General features: G+C 37.3%; 1 protein-coding gene across 1 annotated transcript; it reads left to right on the top strand.

Annotated features, from left to right (window-relative positions):
• Positions 1-296: 296 nt before the first annotated feature.
• LOC104269471 (teneurin-3-like) lies at positions 297-15568 on the top strand (the record flags this gene model as incomplete). The annotated part of the gene is made up of 2 exons (XM_009877728.1): positions 297-528; positions 15290-15568. Coding segments are annotated over exons 1-2 (511 nt in total), but the record flags the coding sequence as incomplete, so codon positions are not given.
• Positions 15569-22010: the final 6442 nt, after the last annotated feature.

Here is a 22010-nt window from a genome sequence, read left to right as displayed (position 1 = left end):
AATAAGGACTAGTGTGTTGTCACTCGGAAGATTTTCTTTGCTAATTTTTTTTTTTTTTTGGATCCGGGTGGCTCATGCATGAAACTTTAGGAATTCTTACAAATGTTGCAGAAGTGCATCTCACCCAGTTGATCAGATCTTTCTATTCCAGACAGTTCAGAAGCAATCTCAGCAATTAGAGAACATTGTAACATATCAGTGGTCATCTTTTTAATTTTGTTATAGGTGAATGTAAGCTGAATGTAGAGAAGACTTCCAAATAAGGTGGACTGATGTGCACAGAGAAGGAATGAAGTATGGATGTGAAGGAACGTAGGCCTTATTGCTCCTTGACAAAGAGCAGACGGGACAAGGAACGGCGCTATACAAATTCTTCCGCAGAAAATGAGGAGTGCAGAGTGCCTACGCAGAAGTCTTACAGCTCCAGTGAAACCTTGAAAGCTTTTGATCATGATTCCTCTAGGTTGCTGTATGGAAACCGGGTAAAAGACTTGGTCCACAGAGAAGCAGATGAGTATACCCGCCAAGGTAGGCAAGATGTTTTAATTCAGAATTTATAATTCATTAGTACCAAGTAACAAGGCATTCGTGCTGCAGGATAAGTATGTTATTATACCAGTTTCTTCAGTTTTGGTAATACTCTACACACATAGTACACTTCACTTGTATCTCCCTAAATCTTTTACCAAGATGGGAAAGCGTTGTGTTACCATCTTTGAAATAAATAAATGTGATGCACAGGGAAGTTAAATAAATGGCCTGTGTTGGGCAATGGCTCAGTGACAGCCTTGCAGACTCAGGCGTGAAGTATTCAGGCCTTACAGTTTAAAAAACAGACCCCCAGAATAAATTCGAATTATTAACAGATTGCCCAAAAGTTTGCCACTCCAATATAACTAAAGTGTAAATAGCTTAAAAAATTAATAAAAGTAAGCAACTACAACTGTTTCAAGAAGGCCAAGCCCTAGTAATATTTTCAGGGAAACATAATATATGTGGAAGAGCATACAAAAAATGCATTAGCTCAGTGCCTTTATCTTTTAGCTCACAAGAGTAGTTAACAGAGCACTGTGCAGTGGGTGGGGTAAATTACTTCACAATTTATTTATTTTTTTCGTTGGATATCTAGGATAACTAACCAGATGCTAACAGGTTGCTAGAGTGCTGGAGTTGAATTTCAGAGTGCAGGACTGGAGAGAGATGAGAGATCTAAATATCTATGGAGATGCTCAAAACCTGGCTGGGTATGGTCCTGGGCATCTTGCTGGAGCTGCACTTGCCTGTCCCTGAGCAGAGGGTTTGGTCTAGATCATTTAAGGAGGTTTCTTTGGACCTCAGTGGTTCTGGGAGATTGCACCTGAATCCAGTCAGGGTTAAGCAGTTAAGCAGTGTAGTCTCTGGAATTGACATTTCTACATTTCCACAGCTAAGCTACTTGCTGTAAGGAGGGAGAGAAAAAAAAAAAAAAGGTTAGGAAATGGTGGAGTACTGCAACCCAGCTATCTTAAATGATGAAGCTAGGCCAAAAGCTAGACCTACATGTCAGTCTTATCTATACAGTTTTTTTCTCTTTTATGAGGAAACAAGAATATATTTAAGGGTTGAAAGCTTCCTCCTTGTGAGGAAGTCCTCAGTTTTAATTTTAGAAACGTTTAAAAATATTTTCCTTTGCCTATTTGTGTTTCTTTCTTTGTTCCAAGTAGAATAACTTTACATTAGAATTAGAGCTGGGCAGATGGTGTTGACTTTTTTGCCTACAAATGTTTGCAAGGGAAATAAAAATATTTCTTGTAGGCTCCTGTAACTGAGGCTTACTGCTACTGTAGTCTGTCTGCCTTCTACTGTGTATTTTTTATTTCTGTGATGTGTTGAAACTTCAGGTCATCACTACTTTCTAGTTTTTAAGTCCCTAGACACTTTAATCGTATTATTTAATGAGGTAAAATAAAGAGTAAGTTTTCTAAGACCTGTACTGTAGACACATTCTTACTACTAGCGACAAATTTATATCAAAATAGGCACCATTTATTTAATGAATTCATAAACTGTTGCCTGAATAGAATGCTATTATTTTTAAATTCCAATAGAGAAGTGGAAGAAGTTACGTAGTCTGGCATGTCGCATATGATGGTGCACTGAGGCTTGGGGTTTTTTTCCTCTTCATTTTCTTCATAATATTTAGCTAATATTTACTGCCTAGTATGCAATAAATTACACACCTGTAGGCCTGAAATGGCAGTCTGGGATATGTAGTGTTGTCTTCACCCCTCAGTGGTCTCAAAACTGTCACCTGTGCCCGTTTGATTTTTACTGTTGTCCTTTGAGTTCTTTTTGTATGGCTTATTGGCTTCCTCAAATGTGTGCTCGTTTAGCACCTATGGGGACTACCTGCAGGTTTCATAGGGTCAAGTTATAAAGGGCTTGTTTTGCAGTCTTAGATAGTGTGTTCCTTTGATTCATCTTTGACGGAGAGAATTTACTGCTTCTGGCATTGGAAGCATTTTGTGGAAAAGGTGTTCAAGGTCATTCCAAAGGTTTTTAAATAATACATAAAACACCCTTCTCAGCATTTATTTATTTTTTCCCCTCTGTCTAGAAATAGAGTGCAGATATTGGCTTTGTTGACAGTCTAATTACATTCTGGCCTGCTAAATCAACAGGGAATAAATCTGTAAGGAAATAAGGCAAGATTTAATAAATATCTTTAATTGGAAATTAATTTTTCCAATGAATCATGACCAGTGTTTCACTTTTTTGCCCAGTGTAAAATACCAGTATAAAATTTCTAGTGTCCACTGGAAAGCTACTGGAGCAGTCACATGAGTTTTTCCAGTCTCTCAAAGGTAGCGCAATTTAAAAATGTCAGTGTGATTTTATGGCTGATATTTTGGAGTAAAGCCCTTCAAAGTTTTCTGCTAATGAATCATAACCATAACTTTCCTACCTTTTCTTCCTGAGCTGTCTCAGTACACGTATTTGTGCTTCTTCCTTCCCAAAATCCCTTGGTAGGAATTCAGAAAGGGATGCTGTCATGGGAGATAGGAATGACCTCTTGGGTAGGAGCTTTATCCCAGGAGATCTTTACTTGCAAAGAGGAGATTCTCCAGTTTGCAGTTCCAGTTACAGAATCTTTTTCATTGCCTGTTGAATTTTCTCAGGACCCTTCGTTTGCTGCAAAACTGGTTTTGTTTTTAAACTCTTCAGTTGAGGATTATTTAGCCTACTATTTTTAGAACTTCTAATTTAGGTATTTCATAGAATGGCATGGGCTGGAAGGGACCTTAGAGATCATTTAATCCAACCTCCCTGTCATGGGCAGGGACGCCTCTCAACTAGATCAGGCAACACAAGGGGACTGAGCAGCGATTAAACTCGCGGCCTTGGTGTTATCAGCACCACACTCAACCAACTGAGCTAACCGACTGTATTGTTTTCACTTTGTTGTTAATCTCCACATAAGATTTTAAAAAAATTGGTAAGCCTGTGAATAATTAAACTCAGCAGTAAATGAAGGCCATGAGCGTTTTTTCTTTAAAAGTGTTTTTAAACTAGATACTCAACTTTTTATTGCATATTTGAGAAGATGACTGATCTCATCCTTGACATTGGATGAAGCACCATTAAAGGCTATTTCCTTTCCAAGGTGTGATGATATGATTGTCTGCTGTTTATGTGTTAGGGAGGAAGAAGACACTATTTTCTTCTGCTTTGAAGTATCCAACTATAATGAGCAGCCTGATTTAAGTGTACAACTTCTCTAATTGAATTCAGCAACCTAAACACCTGTGTTTTGGAATATGCCCAAGTATATTGCTGAATTCATAAAGCTGACTACATAAAGTTGAATTTCTCCATTGTACAGAGAGAAGTTCCTGTGTTTACAGAATTAAACTGCTGTGTGAAGTGATATAAAGTACATAGGAGACTGCTGTGCAAAAATATCTGAAAGTGTGATGTGACTATGGGATGGGAAGGAAAGATTGTAGAGATGTGGAAAGTAAGTAGTATTTTTCAAATTGCATTTGTAAAAAATAATCTGAAATAATAATGTAGGAATATGAACATAATTTGAAGGAAATCATGAATCAAACCTGGACTCACTTTTATTGAGTGTTACGTGAGTAAGAAAAATACAGGCAGGCAAAAACTGTATTTTCTTTACTATCAGATACCTGTTAAAGGGAAGAGAGAAATATGCAATATCTCTCTTAAGAAGTATTTGTCTGTGTTCCATTTCAAAGAATTTTGTTGCTTCAGGACAGTACCGTGATCCTATAGAGTGATCTACATATGTCAGTGAGCTTTTGCACAGGAGCAGGAGGCTGAGCCATGAACTCTTGTAGCATGAACTGTAAATTTGTGCATGTTCAGGTTTGTATACAAAATAGTTTGCAAACAACAATGTGATTCTGTGAATTAAAAAGCAGCACAGCTTTTGCAAGTAGAAGATCCGATGAAGTAGTGCAGTTGCAGGTTTTGTTAAATTTTTACTTTTTGAAAGCCAGAGTCAACTGTGGTTTAGACTGCAAGTAAAGTTATTTGGTCTTTTGAGCTGGCAGTGAGAATGAGTTTGTGTTTATCAATCAGAACAATTAATTGTTAGCGAAGCCTCAACATCAATTTATTTTCATGCTACCTCTTTCAGTTTTGCAGGAGAAAGTACTTCTGTGCATGGTTTTGTGCCTTTACTCTTCTGGAATATTCAAGTGCCTAGATTAAATTAAGTGCCACAGTAACTCCTTGGAGCTGCAAAAGGAGCGAATGAATTTACCAAACAAGCGAAGAAAAAGAATTTCTTTCCTTCACAATGTGCTGAATCACTGATGCCAGCTTGCTGAAAAGCAGAGTTGTGTACAGGACGTTACAGTGTGTGAATGTAGCTATAGTTCAGATGTCACTCCCATGACAACTAGATTTTGGTGCTAGAAAAATCTCACTATTCAGTGAAAGAAGGCCCTGAAACAGTGATATATATGCTTTGACAATTTTATTTTATTATTTAAGATATTTAACACTGTCAGGGATACATTTTTAAGACTTCAGAAACCTGAAACATTAATTGCAACTTCTATCCTGAGGTAATACGACTCCAAAGTCTACTGCTTTTAAATACTAGCTACTCAGAATGAGTTATTTGGATAACAAAATGTTTAATCTTTTTAGTCACCGTAAATGTGAGCTGTGGGATTAAAGGATTTAAGTGGTCACGTTTTTAAACCTAAAGCCTAAACCTTTAGTACTCTAAACTTACCTGTCTGAAGCAGTGCAAGGATAGATATGTAAGGTAATTTTTGTCCTTATGCTACCTGTGCTTTACTGATGATCTGATTTTGACTATTGAGTAGGCAAGTTCTCGATAGAACTGAATCAGCCTTCTTTGAAGATTATTTACAAGAAGGTGTGAAGTAATACTTGTGACTTTGTGATCTGCCAATGAGCAAACTGATCACCATTCAGTGACATGGCAAGTGCTATCTCTCAAAATCTAAGACAGATATGAGAATTAGTGTTTTATGTTCCTGGCTGCAGTGCAAGATCTGTCCTGATTGTCATTGCAACAGATACTCTTTTGTTACCCTTAAACACAGCCAGGTAACTTCTCTAAGCAGCATACAGTGCCAATGTGTTCTGGATAATTTTGTGGCCTTGAGCTAAGCATGTAACCTTCTGCCAGAGGTGTGGTATGTGATTATTTTTTTTTCATTCTATAGTACAGGAATAATAACACTTGCCCACCTCACAGGCATGTTGGGAAGATTAATTAGTTTATGTTTGCAAAATGCTTTGAAGATGAAAAGCACTGTAAGTGCTAAGTAATGTTATCATCTTTCATTGCTATACTAGTTACTTCTTAAAGCAACAATAAGAAGTTAATTGGTTTTCAGGTTCCAGGTGATAAGGATCTGTTGACTTTTAAAGTTATTCTATTAGCTAGAGAGTGGTACTAAGAAGAACATTTCACTTTTATTTGGTTAGGAATGTATTTTGCTCATGCTCAGTGGTACGTGCACTTGCTCCAAGGTATTCATCTAGTTGAAATTGGCCCCATATGGGTTATGGTCTGTAGATGAGCTACGGACCTGGAGACAAAGGGCCACTATGATTCTCCAGGGAAAAATCAACCTTGGTTATTGGCAGTAGACTGCTTGATCAGGCATTTCTATGCAGGCTTGTTCCACAGAGTAAAAACCTTGTGTTTGACTAGTCTGCTTGCAAAATAAGAGAGTCAAGTCATAACGATTAAGGATTTATAAGGTGAGCAAGGGACCTTCACAAGGACTTTCAGCCTCGTGGAAGGAAAGATACTGTAGAGCGTTTGTAATTGCTCTTCTGTCTTTCCGTACCTCGTATACTGAGATGTATGTGCTGCTTCCGTTTGTAATAAAAACTAAACTGAGGACTGGGGAAATAAATGGATCACATGCATGGCTATGAGAGATTACTTCAGTGTGTTAACATCTATGGAGAGAGTAAAGCTAGAAAAGTGTGCTGTTAGATAGAAATGGGGTGAGGAGAGGAATGAAAGAGGCTGAAGAGTCCTGTCTGTCCTGTACGTTGATTTAGTGCTTGGGGCTGATGTTCAGGGCTGTAGGCCAAGGTGTGAGTGATTGCTTATTCCATCACTGGCAAATAAATGTGGAGAGTGAAACAGAGATGTAAACCAGGAATAATTCCTCAGAAAGTTCCTTGATACTTTATGAAATTAATTTGTGCTGGCTTGAGAACTGATACTCAGCGTTACTGAGCTTATTAAAGCCAAAAGAGGAAGTGGCAGAGCCAAGGGAACGCATTTGCCTCAAGTTTTGTATTTCTACTTTTTTGTTTTGCAGTCTGAGTTATAAATCCTTTCTTGTCTTACGCATAATAGACATTTTGCTAGAAAATCTAAATTAGGACAAGGCCACACTGCTTTTACTCTGCAGGCTTACAGAACAGAAACCCTGTTCATGAGAGTGGGAGTAAAAGAGGTTTTAATTTCTCCATAAATCCTTGGGTCTGTATAATCTGTTTTTTTGTGCTTCCCCATAGCAATAATCTGAGCACCTTATTCTGTCCATGCATTGCAGAGCTGGTTCCCATGCATGTGGGATACTTGTTTATGAAATTCTACAGTTAGAAATGTATGGGCTGCTCTGAATAGGTGTGTTGGTTTTTTTGTTTATACTACTTCAGAGCCAGTTGAACTACTTAAGTTTTCTGCTGTGCTGTGAGACATATCTTCTTTGTCGGTCACTTGTGGTGGCAGACATGCTTTTCCCATGTGGAGAGGCAGAAATAATGGTAGAGTTTTTTCTGATCCCCCTATGAAGGAACAGCAGTGAGCCTGAGCTCTATTTTATGTGCTTCTCCTCATGCTGTCTCCTTCTTCCTCACCGTCTTTCCCTACTTCAAGCCATATATCATGTCATTAGCATCATACTGACCTTAATGTGGCAGTTCATACCTGTCAGATCTGTGGTTGTAGGCTCTTTGCAGACTGGCTATCCATCACCTCTACATTGCTCACCCTAGGGTCATATTTTCTTCACATCAATCAAATTTAGGCTTTATTTGTATTTTGTAATAAATGGATGCTTGGATGTTGATGATTTGGTCCTAGGATACAAAGATTACGGTAGAGGCCTAAAATGTCAATACTGTCCTTCTGGTCATGATCAAGACTTTGTGTTCCTTGCTACTCGTGGAGTTGTATTTCTTTTTTAAATCCACAGAATCCTTTTTCTTTTTTTTTCTCTTTTTTTTTTTTTCCCCCCTTGTAGTCCATGATCTGAACAGCTGTGTTGGTTTCTCTTAGTTTTTATATTATGTAACTATAGTCATAAACCCAGATTTTTATATTAAATCCCCTAATTCAGAACCATAATATTTAAATTATTAATTCATTTACTGGAACATGATTGCTGATGCTGTAGCTGTGCAATTGTGAAATTATCTTCAGTTGACTTTAATCTTACTCTGCGGTAACTTCAGAAGGGCTTGATGAACAGTCCTTTATCCTTATACTGGATTAAGAAGTGCTTCTTATGTTCTAGTCTGTGGATTAGTACTGAGGATCCCCTGCCACCCTCAAGCCTAAAAGGGAATAAAATTACAAGTCTCTCATACTGCACAGAAGAATCTGCATGTTTGAACCATAATTTAGAAAACCAGTGGCAGGAAGATGCTGTGTTTCATTTGCATTGACTTTGCTCTGTTTCTTAGAATAAAAGCTTTCCCAGGCTATCATTTCAATCAATGTCTTCTTGTGCTTTTATAGTTTAATGCTAGTAAAAAATACATAATTATTTTAAATATTGGATTTTAAATACTTTATTTTCCACTAAAAAAAAAGTGTGGGTTGTTTTTCTTTTTTCCTAGAATTGACTCAGGTTTTGAGTCTTACATAAAGCTCTTCTCCCAACAGTGGCACAGCTCAGAGAACTCGCAATATTTGGCACTAACTCTTTCAGAAGTCACTAAGACCATGATTTAGCTCTCCGTACACTTTTGAAAGCCCATAAGAAATGGGAGAACTGAAGTTAATGTTTTCTCAGAACAATGAGCACTTGAAAATTATATTCACGGTTGCTAAGATTTAATATAACTTAATGTTCTTCATTATTATGTAGTTTACTGGATATACTGGAGAAGCAACTTGTCTTTCATACAAATCTTACAGCTCCACTCTAAATCAGATAATGACAATGAAAGGAGGTTAAGATGGAAAAGTGAATAGAGCGGAAAGGTCAAGGAAGAGAGATTAAGAGGTGACAAGAAAGAAGGTTGTGATGAGTGAAGAGAAAAACAGAAGAATTAAAAACAGAAGGAAGATGTGCTACAGTGGATTAGAGAGGTTTAAATTTCGTAGATAATTTTCACAAAAACAAAAGGGAAAATCAGGCTGAAGTAATAACAAAAAAAATACTATGCCAGATCTGAAAGAAAAAAAAAGTTAACATGGGCAGAGCTCATTACTTGTCAGTCTTCACTGTGATTTCTTGCATCCTGGCAAACAGAGCTCTGCAAGTACAGCTTTGAAAACTCCTTTTTAGTAAACATATTGTGGAGTTTGTGTGACAGAATGGATGGTATCAAATCTATTACTCATTCCCTTTTGTGTATTTGTATTCTACCTACCTAACATTCTGACTTCTGGAGGCAACATTTATACACCTCTTATCAGGGTTTTATAGACCATCCAAGGCACCTGTTCTGATATTTTCTTTTTTAAAATCTAGTCCTTTCATTTCCAGCTGATTTGTTATCCTACCATACACCTACTTCTATTTCTTTGTCCTTCTCTCAGGATGTTTCCTTAGAAAGGACCACCTTTGTAAGTGTGCTGCACTGCATTTGCCACAGTAAAGGAGGAAAAATATTTTATTTATAAAGAACTTAGATATTTTTTCCTTAAGAAACCATCTAGAATTGACACTTGAAAGTAGATGATATTTAAGATCTCATAGGACAGTGTGGAATTCTTGCTAAACCAGTCCAGCTTTGCTTTGATCATCTAGGAAGATGGCATCTACCCATGTTCCCAGCAGTTCTGTAGCAACTAGCTATTGCCCTGAGAACAGAAAGGACAATTTTGCTGCCTATTGTTACATACAAAGAAGCTCCTTTCCATTTTTGATTTGCACATAGTTGAACTTCTTATTTTTCAGGAATTAGTAAAGTGGACAGGACAGCCATGTGTTGCCAGGTCTAGTCGAGAGGTGGCATCCCTGCCCAAAACAGGGAGATTGGACTAGATGATCTCTAAGGTCCCTTCCAGCCTAGGCCATTCTGTGATTCTGTGATGCTGTGATTCTGTGACAATTTGCAGTTAACAGTTATTCCTTCATAGCTGTCATGTGTAGGAGTTAGGAAGGCAAGGTTCTGTTGAATTAGTTCAGCAGTATTGAGCTCCTGATTGTACAGAAATGATGAAGCGTTTCAAAGATGTGGCACAACTGTGTGCTGGCTTCTGCTCTACAGAAAGTGTTGAGAGGTACTGTGAATGGGCTCCAGGTAAGGAGCTTCAAATAGGAAAAACAAGCCCACTATCTAGTGTTTAAACATGGATACAAAAGGAAATAAGTACGTTTTGCATATCAAAATGGCAGAAAACAGCGTGGTTCTTGCAGTAACGCTTTGATGTCAGTGCTGCTCATAGAATGAGCTTATGGAAAGACATGTTTGTACACAGTACTCTGCAGAAAATAAGCACATAAGAAAAATACTTTTCTCATTTTCTTTATAAATAAATGAGACTTCTTTTTAATTAAAAAATAAACAAATAGGTAGGATTAAGTAAGGAGTGGAGGAAATGTAAGGGAGAAGATCATTTCTCCTAAGGACCATGATCATAGTTTTGCATCTATATATCTTCAGTTGTTTCACAATTTTTCTAATCATAGAATAGAATTATTATGGTTGGAAATGACCTTTAAGATCATCAAGTCCAACTGTCCAAAAAGACCTAGCTCTACCAGGTCCACTTCTAAAGCATGTCCCTGAGCACCATAACTAGACGCCTTTTACATCCATCCAAGGATGACGATCCAGCCACTCTCCTGGACAGCCTGTTTCAGTCTTTGATAACCCTTTTAGTGTAGAGGTTTTTCCTAATGTCTAACCTAAACTTCCCCTGGCATAACTTGATGCTATTTCCTCTTGTCCGATCTGTTGTAACTTGTGAGAAGAGACCAACACCCACCTCTACAACCTCCTTTCAGGTAATTGTAGGGAGTGATAAGATCTCCCCTTAGCCTCCTTTTCTTCAGGCTAAACAACTTCAAGTGCCTCAGCCTCTCCTTATAAGACTTATTCTCAAGACCCCTCACCATCTTAGTTGCCCTTCTCTGGACCCTCTCCATGACCTCAGTGTCTTTTTTTTTATACTGCAGTGCCCAAAATTGAACACAATACTCGAGGGGCAGCCTAACCAGTGCTGATTGCAGTGGAAAGTTCAGTATTTTTGTCATGTGTTACCGCAGAGTGATTATAGGGAAAATACACTTGATTTTTGAATGGCACAAAGGTGTTATAGGCAGATGGAAGAAGGCAAGGTACAAAGGAAGAATAGACTGTAATGAGGGCTGGCAAGTAATGGTGCAGAGACAGCAGACATAGCATGAAACTTTGTCAGAAATATAAGCAAGAGCCAAACTAAACAGAATTTTGAGTATGGGTTTTGGACCTTTGCTTTTTTTTTTTGGTACTATGTCTATCCAGTCATGATAAAACCAAAGTCAGCAAAGGCAATGAAACTATAATTCCAGTGGTTTAAAAGGTAGGGGCATGGGTGTATTTTTATGCTAACTAGGTAGATAGTTTGGAGGCTTTTCAGGTATTGTTTTCTTTCCTGCTTTTCCAAAATAGTCTATTATTGCTAAAACCTGACTTGTCAACTTACCAGTGATTAATGAATTACTAAGGACAGTGCTGATGTCTGGAGAGGATGACAGGTTCTGTTTGATATATTTTGTTCATTCCATTTGTTTCCTTCCTTTTTTTCATATTTTTTAAGAGACTATCTCTGTGTATATATTTATTGCAGATCCACGTGAAAGCAAGGACTGACAACTGAAGAACCATAGGGCCTTTTGTTTAGTAGTTCGCTTCAAAACACATTTCCACAGATAACATTTCCAACTTGATTCTTAAGTTATTATGGATGTCTTTGAATAACTTCCCTAATTTAGGCCAGGGAAATAAATGTGCCACAAGTGCAGCAGGTTTCCATTTAATTCCAGCTGTTAACTTCTCACTTTCTAAAATAATACATAATTTCTACATATCTCAAACTTGCTTATATGCAGTATTTGATTAACTGAAAAGAGAAATACATTTCTAGACAAATATAACACACAAATGTTCTCTTTTTAAAAATATATATACTAGTGTATACATAAATGGTTAGGATGCTTTTTTGTGTGTATTTAATGTAGTTAAGGAGATACACCAATTGTATGTGGTTCATTACTTACAGAGAAAATGATAGCAACATAACACGTAGATGTGTATGGTTGCTATTGGCACATGCTGTGTTTTTAACAGTGATTGCTGCACAAGCTCCTGAAAGCTATTTTAGAGTTATTACATTAATTTTTTTCCTATCTGCACAAATAGAAGGTGTCAGCAGTCCTTATGCTACCCATAAATTGACATTCCTAGCCAAGAGAAATGCAGTACCTAGCGATAGAGTGGTAGTGAGCAATTTTATTGTCAATTTTTAAAACCTAACGTCATGACACAACATCCCAAATAGTCCAAAACCCCCAAAAGCGCCTCCAAGCATGTTTCTTTGAAAAGCTGTTTATAATTGTTTTTTGGTTTAGACTTCATACTTCTTTTAAAAGCAAGGAAAAAAAAAACCTACACAGCATTATGCCTATCTGTTTATTCTGTATCTACATTTTCTTCTCAGGATTATAATTGCTAAGTTGTTTTTAAGTCTTTATGAACTGTTGAGGCACTTATTGTCAGTGGGAGAAATTGCAAATGTGTATATAGTATAAGAAACTGATAATTAAATCCCTCACATTGAAGTAATTCTGGAAAGGTTAATTAGAAACTCTAAGAAGACAAGAAGGAGAACATCCCCTCTTCATATTGTTTTGTTTTGGTATTTTTTCCCCACTGAGCTCTTACAACCTCCTTTTCAATTTTTGTTTTTATTTTTTGGTGTATTTCATTATCAAGTAAAAGGCCCCAACAATTTGCTGCCTACTAGGTCTGCATCCCAGCTGTGTTCCACTTCCCTTGGATCCTGGAAGATGTCCTGTTTACATTGCTCAGGAATCTTAAGATTATGTAAGATTTTTGTATCATGTATGTATGATTTCCTTTGGGATATAAATTCCTACACAAATGCATGTTTTTCCATGTCAACTTATTGATTTGGGCTTTGAGTTTTGTTTTGGTTTCGGTTTTTTTTTCATTTGTGTAGGCAATTTACACGGAGTACAATCCTCTTAGTAAAGCTCTTAGGAAAGCTTTAATTCAGAAGATGATTTAGCCTGATGTTTCTAAAGCTGTTATAACATTTCTGGGCTGTGTTCTAAAACTTCTCAGTGTAGTGAAAAGCCCTAATATATTGAATGTGATGAGAAAGCAATATACAAACCTTAGCCCTCCTTTTCTGTTTTGACCCTTGTTTTTCTTGCCATTCGTGAGAGAGGGTAAAAGAAGAAAATATTTTACGTGGAGGTAGGCTGTTGTAAACATATAGTAAACAAAAAATCTAAAAATCCTGTAGTAGGTGTTAGGTGATCTGTTGTGCCTGAGACTGAGTCGCCTAGAAAAGTGATCATGGAAGATGTTGGTATGTAATGGCTGAAGTAGTTTCTCTAAAAAAATAATAGTTTGCTTATGAGAAAAAGGGGGGGGGGGTGGAGAGGAGAGACTTCTCTTCAAATTGATCTGTCTGCAGAGATGTCTTCCTGAGTGTTGTTACTGACTCAGGTGACCTTGCCTTCCCTCAGAAATCTCTTTCCGTTTTGCTTCCCAAACCCCTCTTCTTAGAACCAACTGCGTGTCCACCTCAGCCGCTTTGTGTGTGCCCAAGCACAGCCTTGGCCGCACACACGAGCTTCTCCTGAATTTACTTCTAACTTTAGGCAACTGTTTGAAAATGTAGGTTCACATAATACTGTTCCGAACACACAAAGTCAGTGTTCTCGACTGTCACCCTTAGCATGTTTATTTATCAAAATGCAAAGTAATACACATTTTAGATACTTCACTACTTTCTGCTCTGACTCCGTTACCACTGGGTGGTTTGTTTGGCCTGTTTGCTTCCCTTGTGCAAAACCTGAAAAGTCACATGGCATGACAGCTCCAAAAAAATGACAAGATACTTTCCGTGTCCATGGTAATCCCGTGGTTTTATACTTTTCACACTGTTCCAACACAGCCATAGATACATTGACCCACTTTTTGTTTACCTTCCCAGATGCATTTTCATTCAAATATTTATTCACAGCTCCATAATAAATACAGTTTGATTTGTACCTAATTGTAGTAACTGATTTTCATTATTTATGCAAGTCATTGTCAGAAGTCATTTATGATTCTGACTGTGAAGAAACTTAGAGTGACAACTTCATATGACCACAGCAGTAAAATAATTAACTGGCTCACTTAGAACAAGTCAATGGCCAGGGCATTAACTCTTAATATTTCAGGAATTCTTTACATTTCTGTGTTTATACTTCTGCAATTCTTTTACTTTCTGATTGATAGGATTCTGTTCTTGTATTATAAGCTTTAATTATCTTACCTATTTCTGTGTTAAATGAACAGTTTTGGAGATATTAGGATGCCTGTCAGATTCAAAAATTGGATGTGTGTTCTGATTTGTTTGTAGAGCTTTGAAATAACTGTGGGCTAGGGTGGAAAAGCATTATGGGTATAAGCATGCGGACAAGCTTGCCAAGTGTCTATATATCATAAAATGTCTTAAATCTATGGACATAAAAGGATGAAGACACAGCCATTAAAAAGGCAGTCATTTCTGAGTATCGCATAATTTAGACACTTAAAGTTATTGAAGTGTCATGAGTTTATTGCACTTAATTTATTAAGACAATCACCTGAGATTCACTTGTCTCTTGCTCTTTTCCAAAACAGAGGCTGAAAGTCTGTTTAAAATGCAGACTCTGCTTCAGTAGTAAAGCCTAAAATGTTTCTCAAAATACAGAGACAGGAAAAATTGCAACTTTACTGTAGTCCTTGCAGATAACAGGTGGTGGTGTTCCTGTTTGTGTATATTCGTGTATTAAAGTAGGGCAGAGAGATCCAATAAATATGAAGTGAGTTTGATTCCCATGAAGTTTTTCTATTGGCACATTAGGTGACATCTGTATGGGGAAAATAGCCTGTTGCTCTGTCCTTTAATCAGGACCAAAAAAAAGAGAATCCTGACAAATACTTTGTTAATGCATTCGTACTTTGAAAAATTAAAAAAAAAAAAAAGTCATTTATTTTTATTTTTTTTCATTTGCCAAATTGACTTCTCTTAGTTTGCATGTTCTGTTATGTTTCTTTTCTGCCCAGGAGCACTTTTGATGTGTCTAAGCAGTTGACAACACAGTGCTAAGGTGTAGGATGACTGAAAAGGAGCACGGTGGAGATCTGGAGACAATAGAATCCGCTTGATTGTAATCTGTGTGGAGTTTTGACAAAGCACCTTGTGTGATACCTGAGACAATTATACACATGAAGAGTTTTTACTTTTAGGTTGTGTAAAAAAGAATAAATTTTAAAAAAATAATAATAAAAAAAATTCTCACCTTCTGTTATCTTTTTTTCCCCTAATCAGGACAGAATTTTACCCTAAGGCAGTTAGGAGTTTGTGAACCAGCAACTCGTCGAGGACTGGCATTTTGTGCGGAAATGGGGCTCCCCCACAGAGGTTACTCTATCAGTGCAGGGTCAGATGCTGATACTGAAAATGAAGGAGTGATGTCTCCAGAGCATGCCATGAGACTTTGGGGCAGGGGGGTCAAATCAGGGCGCAGTTCCTGTCTGTCGAGCCGTTCCAACTCAGCCCTCACACTGACTGATACCGAACATGAAAACAAGTCCGACAGTGAAAATGGTAAGTTCTTACGCATATGCCCATATATAAATCACTGTTTTATTTGCTCTTTTGGTTGACACTCAATAATTTTAAATCATTAAAAGAATGACCTTCAATTATTTGCCTTTTTTTCCCCCCCCTTCTCTTCTCAGAAAAGTCAATATTCAGGATCAGTCTTAACTATTGCAAGTTTTGGTTTGTGGCATTTTACCTGTAATTCTGAAAGAGTTTAATCACGGAAAAAATTAGTGCTGTCTTATCTCAGGCCATGTCACCTGTTACCCTTTGGGGAACAGCTAAGTGGTGATAAAGGTGATCCCCAAGGCCAGCTTGCAGTCAAAGGTTTCATTGTACGCTCTTTTTCAAGACATCTTGGACAAGTTGCAGAATCTTAGAATGGATGAATGAACACAAAGAATAGCTTATTAACAGGGCTCATGCGATGGAAAAGAAATTTGATTGTGCTTTAAACTTCCTAGTTGATGAGAGCAATTAGAATTGTGGTGAAGAGGGACATGCGGCCTTTGATGTGCGTATGGGACTGGATTACTGTGGAATTAAAATCTGAAAAAAAAATCTAACCAGCAGTTTTCTAGGTTGTGGAATATGACCATTGTATATTAAGGCTTAGTGTTTAAATGACAGTTGACTGATTTGTTTTTAAAGCTTTTCATATTTTGTTTTGCTTCCGCTTAAGGTTATGAACAGAACCTAATATGGTGTTCAATGCTAAGTGCATGAATCTTTGAAAACGCTTTAACTTCTTTTTATTTGCATAAGATTTTTAGCTTTGCTAGAATTTCTGTATGGCAATTTAAAAAGAATAAAGAAAAATGAGTAAAATGAAAATTAATGGTTGCTATTGCCTGCATCTCTACATGTCATTGAATTAATTTATTAAACGTTGTCTGCTCAGCTGTACAAAAGTCAGAACAATTTTATTTGTCTTCTGGCAATAGTCATAACACGTTGTGGGAAACAGCAGTGTAGATGTGTATGTATCCTTTTTAAAAAAATGCACTTTTAAACTACAAGCAATAATGTTTAGTCCTAACTATTTGTTATTTTAACTTCAGTTTGAGAAGAAGCAAAAGTTGTATTCTGGTATTACTCATACTTGTCTTTCTTCTGGTGGCTGTTTCTAACTGAAGATGCCTGTACAAGACAACTGTCTCGATGGGATCCTCCTTTTTTACATTGGACTTAATGCTGCGTGGTACCTGAGGAGACAGCTCTCAGTGTTTGCAGGTGTCTTGTCTCATGCTTGGAAAACTTATTTTGTGTTGGAGGCAAGTTTTGAGAGAGGACGACAGGAGTACTTGCCTACCTTCTTTTGGCATTGGAATTTCTGCAGGATGATATTTTGGCTACAAAACATTCTAGAATAAATTGTTGAGCAGTCCTGTGATTTACCATTTGAAGGGTATATGCTGAAGCAGATTGTCTTCTGTCTTTTGTAAAATCCTAGGTTAATGATCTGGAAAATACATGTTTGTATATACACACATGCATGCACACAGTTTCCTTAGAGAAAGATGTAGTGTTATGCCTTAACATTACCAAAGATGTGACTGCTTTGAAAGTACAGTAGGTTTGGTATAGTTCTTTATAAACTTTATATTTACAGTTTTTAAAAAAGTAAAATGCCTGATTACAATACGCCAAAACTTCCTCTGTGAGCTTAAAGTTTTAATTCTGTTTTTTCATGTGTGAGAGGACTGTGAATATATTAGAAAATGTTATTCTGCACTATTTAAAATTATAGAAGGAACGTCTGATGTTTGATATAACTTCAAAAAAAAGTTTAGTCACTAAAAAGGATTACAGGTGATTTCTTTATTGATAGGGAGGCCAGCGATCTGGCTTAAGAAGGTACTGGAACTGCTGTGAGGCTGATGAAATTCTGATGGCTTGAGAGTCCCCTAGGGTTATGAAATATAACTGGGACTATGTCATGGGTTGCCATTTTAGTGAAGATGTTACAAAAGCAGTGAAAAGCTTAATCTTCTTTGATATTTTTCTCTAAGTTTTTGTTTCCACTGAACATGGAAGATTGGTCTGGGAAGCAGTTTTTCACACATAGTTGAAAGACAGTATGTTAAATGCTCTTGGTGGAATAGAAAGTATTAATTTAAAGCCAGGGAAGCCATATCGTCCTGACAGGTGCAGGCGCTCTACTCAAAGGACCAAACTGCAAGTGTGAGCTGTGTTAATTTATGACCTGAAGTTAATAGCCGTGCTGGTATACTGTTAGAACCTGACAAATCTGATAAGGCTTTGAAGCCAAAGTTAGAGTTACGAGTCCTCTCTACTGTGTACCCCTTTGCTCTGTGTGTGTGTGTGTTGTGTGTGTGACAGCTTCCTGACTGAATTTTGATGTAACTGTTTTACAGTTAAATGCATTTGTGTGTTTACTTCTAAGGGAGATAAAGAGCAACAGGTTATGATGAGCAAAACACAACACCAGATCTTGCTTTTCTCATTTAAAGGCCTCAGTTTTTAAGCAGTTCAGCCAGTAAAGGAATTCACTATTGGACCTTATTGGAGTTAATGGGGCTATTCACAGTGATGAGAAGTGTGACTTTTCCTATAGGTATATGAACTCAGGATTAACCATTTGTTGAATGTGCTTGGGGTTTTCTTTCTCCTAAGTCAGGCAAGAAGAGAAGCTTAGCATGAAAACGTGATTTTCTGTTCTTCCTTGTAACCATTGTACGTATTTCATCTTCGGAAAAAGTCGTGAATTGCATATCCCTAAGGAAGGCAGAAAAAAAGGTTCTGTTGCATAATTACAATGAAGAAGTGGAAGTAGTTTGAATTATTAACATTGATTTGTCAAGGTCTCAACATTATATTTCTAAAATCTTACAAAGCCAATCTAAATTTGTTAATAATATTGGCAGGATTAGAAGTTTCCTTAAGCAAATAACATTGCATACGATTAAGCTACAAGATTTTAAATATACTAATAACATACCATGAATGCAAACAGACTTTATAATTTTTATTTACTTTTTTAGAAAACATCAGAACTGTCCATCACACCAAGGCTTTATAGATGTATTCTCACATCAGAGTTTTAGTTTACTACTCAGTGAATCATTCTGAAGAGAAATATTTTTCTTTGAGCTCATTCAAGTTCCATGTATGACTCTTGGTATCGTACTCATATTGGTGTCATTCCAGCCTTCCTGAAGGAGGACCTGCATCTGTTAATCTGGGCAACCTACCAGTGTCACATACAGTGTGATCTGTCAGTTGGAGCACACTAAGCACACACATGCTTCTTCAGGCTCCATTCCCAATGCAAGATAATTCCTTGGTGCTGCATCAAGAAATTTGTGTTAGTAATTGTTCTAGGAGCTGTGGGTTTGAAATAGAAGCAGCTCATCTTTTACGTGCTTGCCAGTAACTTTATGTTAACAACTTAACAGTTGTTAAGCTGTTCCAAGATTACCAAAGCTTGTCCTTTCAACTTGATAAATGTTCCATCAGAGTATGAGCTAGAAGTTGTAGTTAGGCTTCACATGGCCCTTTTGCTTAAAGGGTCATTGTATTTTTAAGGTATCACAGAATCCACTCTTTTAAATTATTTTTAAATCCATTAAAATGACATCTCTGACTTCATGAGATGTCAGAAAGCTAACAGGCAAAACATGAAGGTTAATTGAGCAGGTTATTCCTGAAGTCCAGCTCCTTATGGAGTTAGTTATTTATTTTAAAGATACATAACCAGTTTTCTATGCACTTTTTGCACTGGGTCGAAACTCAGGCTATGGCGATGATTGTGACTGACATTTAAGACTTAAGCAACTCTGTTACCTTTTATCCCTTTGGAAGCAGTACTGGCAGTGCTGAAAGAGTTAGGCACCCTGGATAGATGTGTGCTACGTAGTTGACTCCGTTTACAGCCACAAAGACTAGGTGGGCACACAGAAAATAATTCTGATGGCACTAGAATTTGGGGGTTTATCTTCTTATTTTGTTATAGTTTTGCACTGATGAGGGTTTGCTACAAGACAGATCAGGATGTAGCAAAATAAAAAGAAAGGGAGGAAAGAAGTATGATATCATGCCCTCAGGCAGTCATTTCGAATTGGTTAGATAAGTGATTGGAAACTTGGACCCATTTTTCATAGACACAGAGAAGTATATATTGCTGGTAGAGTGTTCATCACTGAGGATTTCTGTAAAGAGAGAACAGCAGTTTATCAGTTGCCTGGGCACCTGCTTGGTTCCTCTCCAACTTCAGTTTCGTAGAATCATAGAATGGCCTAAGCTGGAAGGGACCTTAGAGATCATTTTAATCCAGCCTCCCTGCCGCCAGGGACGCTACCTCTCGACTAGATCAGGCAACACGTGCTGATGATAGAATTCTTGTGAACCTAATGCTCTCTTGTCCTTCCAGAATGGTGAATTTACTGGCATTCAGATCTCTGAAAACCAAGAAATACATTGGTAAGATTCTTGTCAAGACATTTTAAATCTGTTCTCTCTAACCCAGTACATCTATAACATATACTTGAATTCTGCATTCAGTACTTGAACTACTTCATTCAGGAAGTAGTGTTATGCGTTTTCACCTGTTTAACATCCTTCTTTATGCTAAGGCAAAACGTGATTTAGATGAACTCTACTGAATAGGAGCTGCTTGGTACCTGCTAGCCAAATGCTGAGCCTACTGATCACAACCAGCCACGTAGCTGATGAATTAATAGTCATCTTAATACCACTATTTACAGCTTCTTCACTCTTTCACACAATATTCCATCTAGCAATTATCTACACCTCATTGAGCATGCCAATATCTCTTAAATTCTGCTTTGCTGCTAAGAAATTTCATGACCAGGAAATCAGTCTGTTTTATTGTTGGCAGAAGTCAGCTCTGAAATAACATTTAATATCTCGGCAGCCTTTCATATTTTTCTTTGGTTCAGACACGTGGAAGAGAAATCCATACACAAAAATAGTCATCCGTGGTTTTCTGCAGTATTATCACAAGTTTTCTATAGTTATGCCAATTTTCACATTATGTTTTATTATGATTGTAGTTCTGTGGATATATTTAAATAAATCTTCCTAGCATTCTCTGTTAATGCAATTGAAAGTTATGTTGATAATTCCTTTGGCTAGTAGTAGCCAAAGAGGTAACAGCTGAGCTGATCTTTTTCCATAACTTCTTGGGATCTCCTGATTTCAGAGGTTTGAGTGTCACTGAACCTGCTGTTGAGAAAAAAGCATGAGATTCCAAAGGGCCATCTTAATGATGCTTTCATGATGGGAGTCTGGGACAGAACATTAGGTCAGAGGCTGAGGCTCTTTGGAAACACTTCCAAGTCTTCTGATGTACAGGAACTGTAGGCTTAACAAGAGCTGACAGCAATCAAAATAGAATTGGGATTTGCGACGAAAAACAAATCTAAGAAGAAAACTTCAGAGAAGTCACTCTTGGCTGTTAAGCTTATAAGTCCTTCTAATGTTAAGGAGTGGTGAAAGACCAACTGATGTAGTACAGGATTTCTCCAGAGATATGAATTTCAGGAAAGGACCATGCAGAAAGTGGAAGGAGGGTCAAATTTCTGAGGAGATGCTTACAAAGATGCAATTGGGGAGGTCTAGGCATATGAATAAAATTGAGACATAGTCAGCAAAAAAGTGAAGTGTTATACAGAAATGTGAATGCTAAGAAAAGGGAAAAGAGGGAGCGGATTTATAATTTGACAGTGAAGGAAGACGGGTAGTATATTACTGATGTTTCCTTCTGGTTGTTTTTATTTCAGCATTCGCTACCAGAGTAACTGATCACAGAGCTAACGTTTATACTATTAAATAAAGGATTGGTGGTTACTTAGGTAAATGAAATTTAGCCTGCATGTATAGAGTGTCTACAGCCTCTGGGCTTTTTATGACTCATGTCTGAGAAATCATTGATGATGGATATGGTTCTGGAAGGCAAAGCCAGAAGAGGCCAGGAGAAGGAGGAGGAACTTGGCTAATTGGTTAGACAGCAAGTATCGTAGAAAAAAAAATTTAAAAGTTTATGCTTTATAACAACAAGCATGTGTTTGTACTTAACGAGTCTTGTCAAGCTATTATGATTTCCTTCTGTAATAGTGTAAGTCATTCCTTGGTATGGAAAAAGGAAACAATTGCTGTTAGTAGGTTTCTGACACTCTTGACATAAACAAAGTCATAGGGTCTAGGTTCATTATTGCAAGATAAATGTACAACTTATTGGAAAAATCCATCAAGAGAGGTTGTCAGTATTTAATGAACTGGCGAGTTGAATCAAATAGTACTCCACGTAGTGTGTCAAGATTTTCTTAATGATTTGGATGATACAAATAGAATGTTGTAACCCGAAAAGAATCGCATACACTTTCTAGGACAGGATGAAAGCTGGTGAAATAATTCCACATGAAAAAATGCAGTTCAGAAAATACAAGTGCAAAGACCTGTG

Source organism: Apaloderma vittatum, unplaced genomic scaffold (genome assembly GCF_000703405.1).
Source record: "Apaloderma vittatum isolate BGI_N311 unplaced genomic scaffold, ASM70340v1 scaffold22641, whole genome shotgun sequence".
Classification (NCBI taxonomy): domain Eukaryota; kingdom Metazoa; phylum Chordata; class Aves; order Trogoniformes; family Trogonidae; genus Apaloderma; species Apaloderma vittatum.
This window is presented reverse-complemented; position numbering and strand designations above follow the sequence as displayed.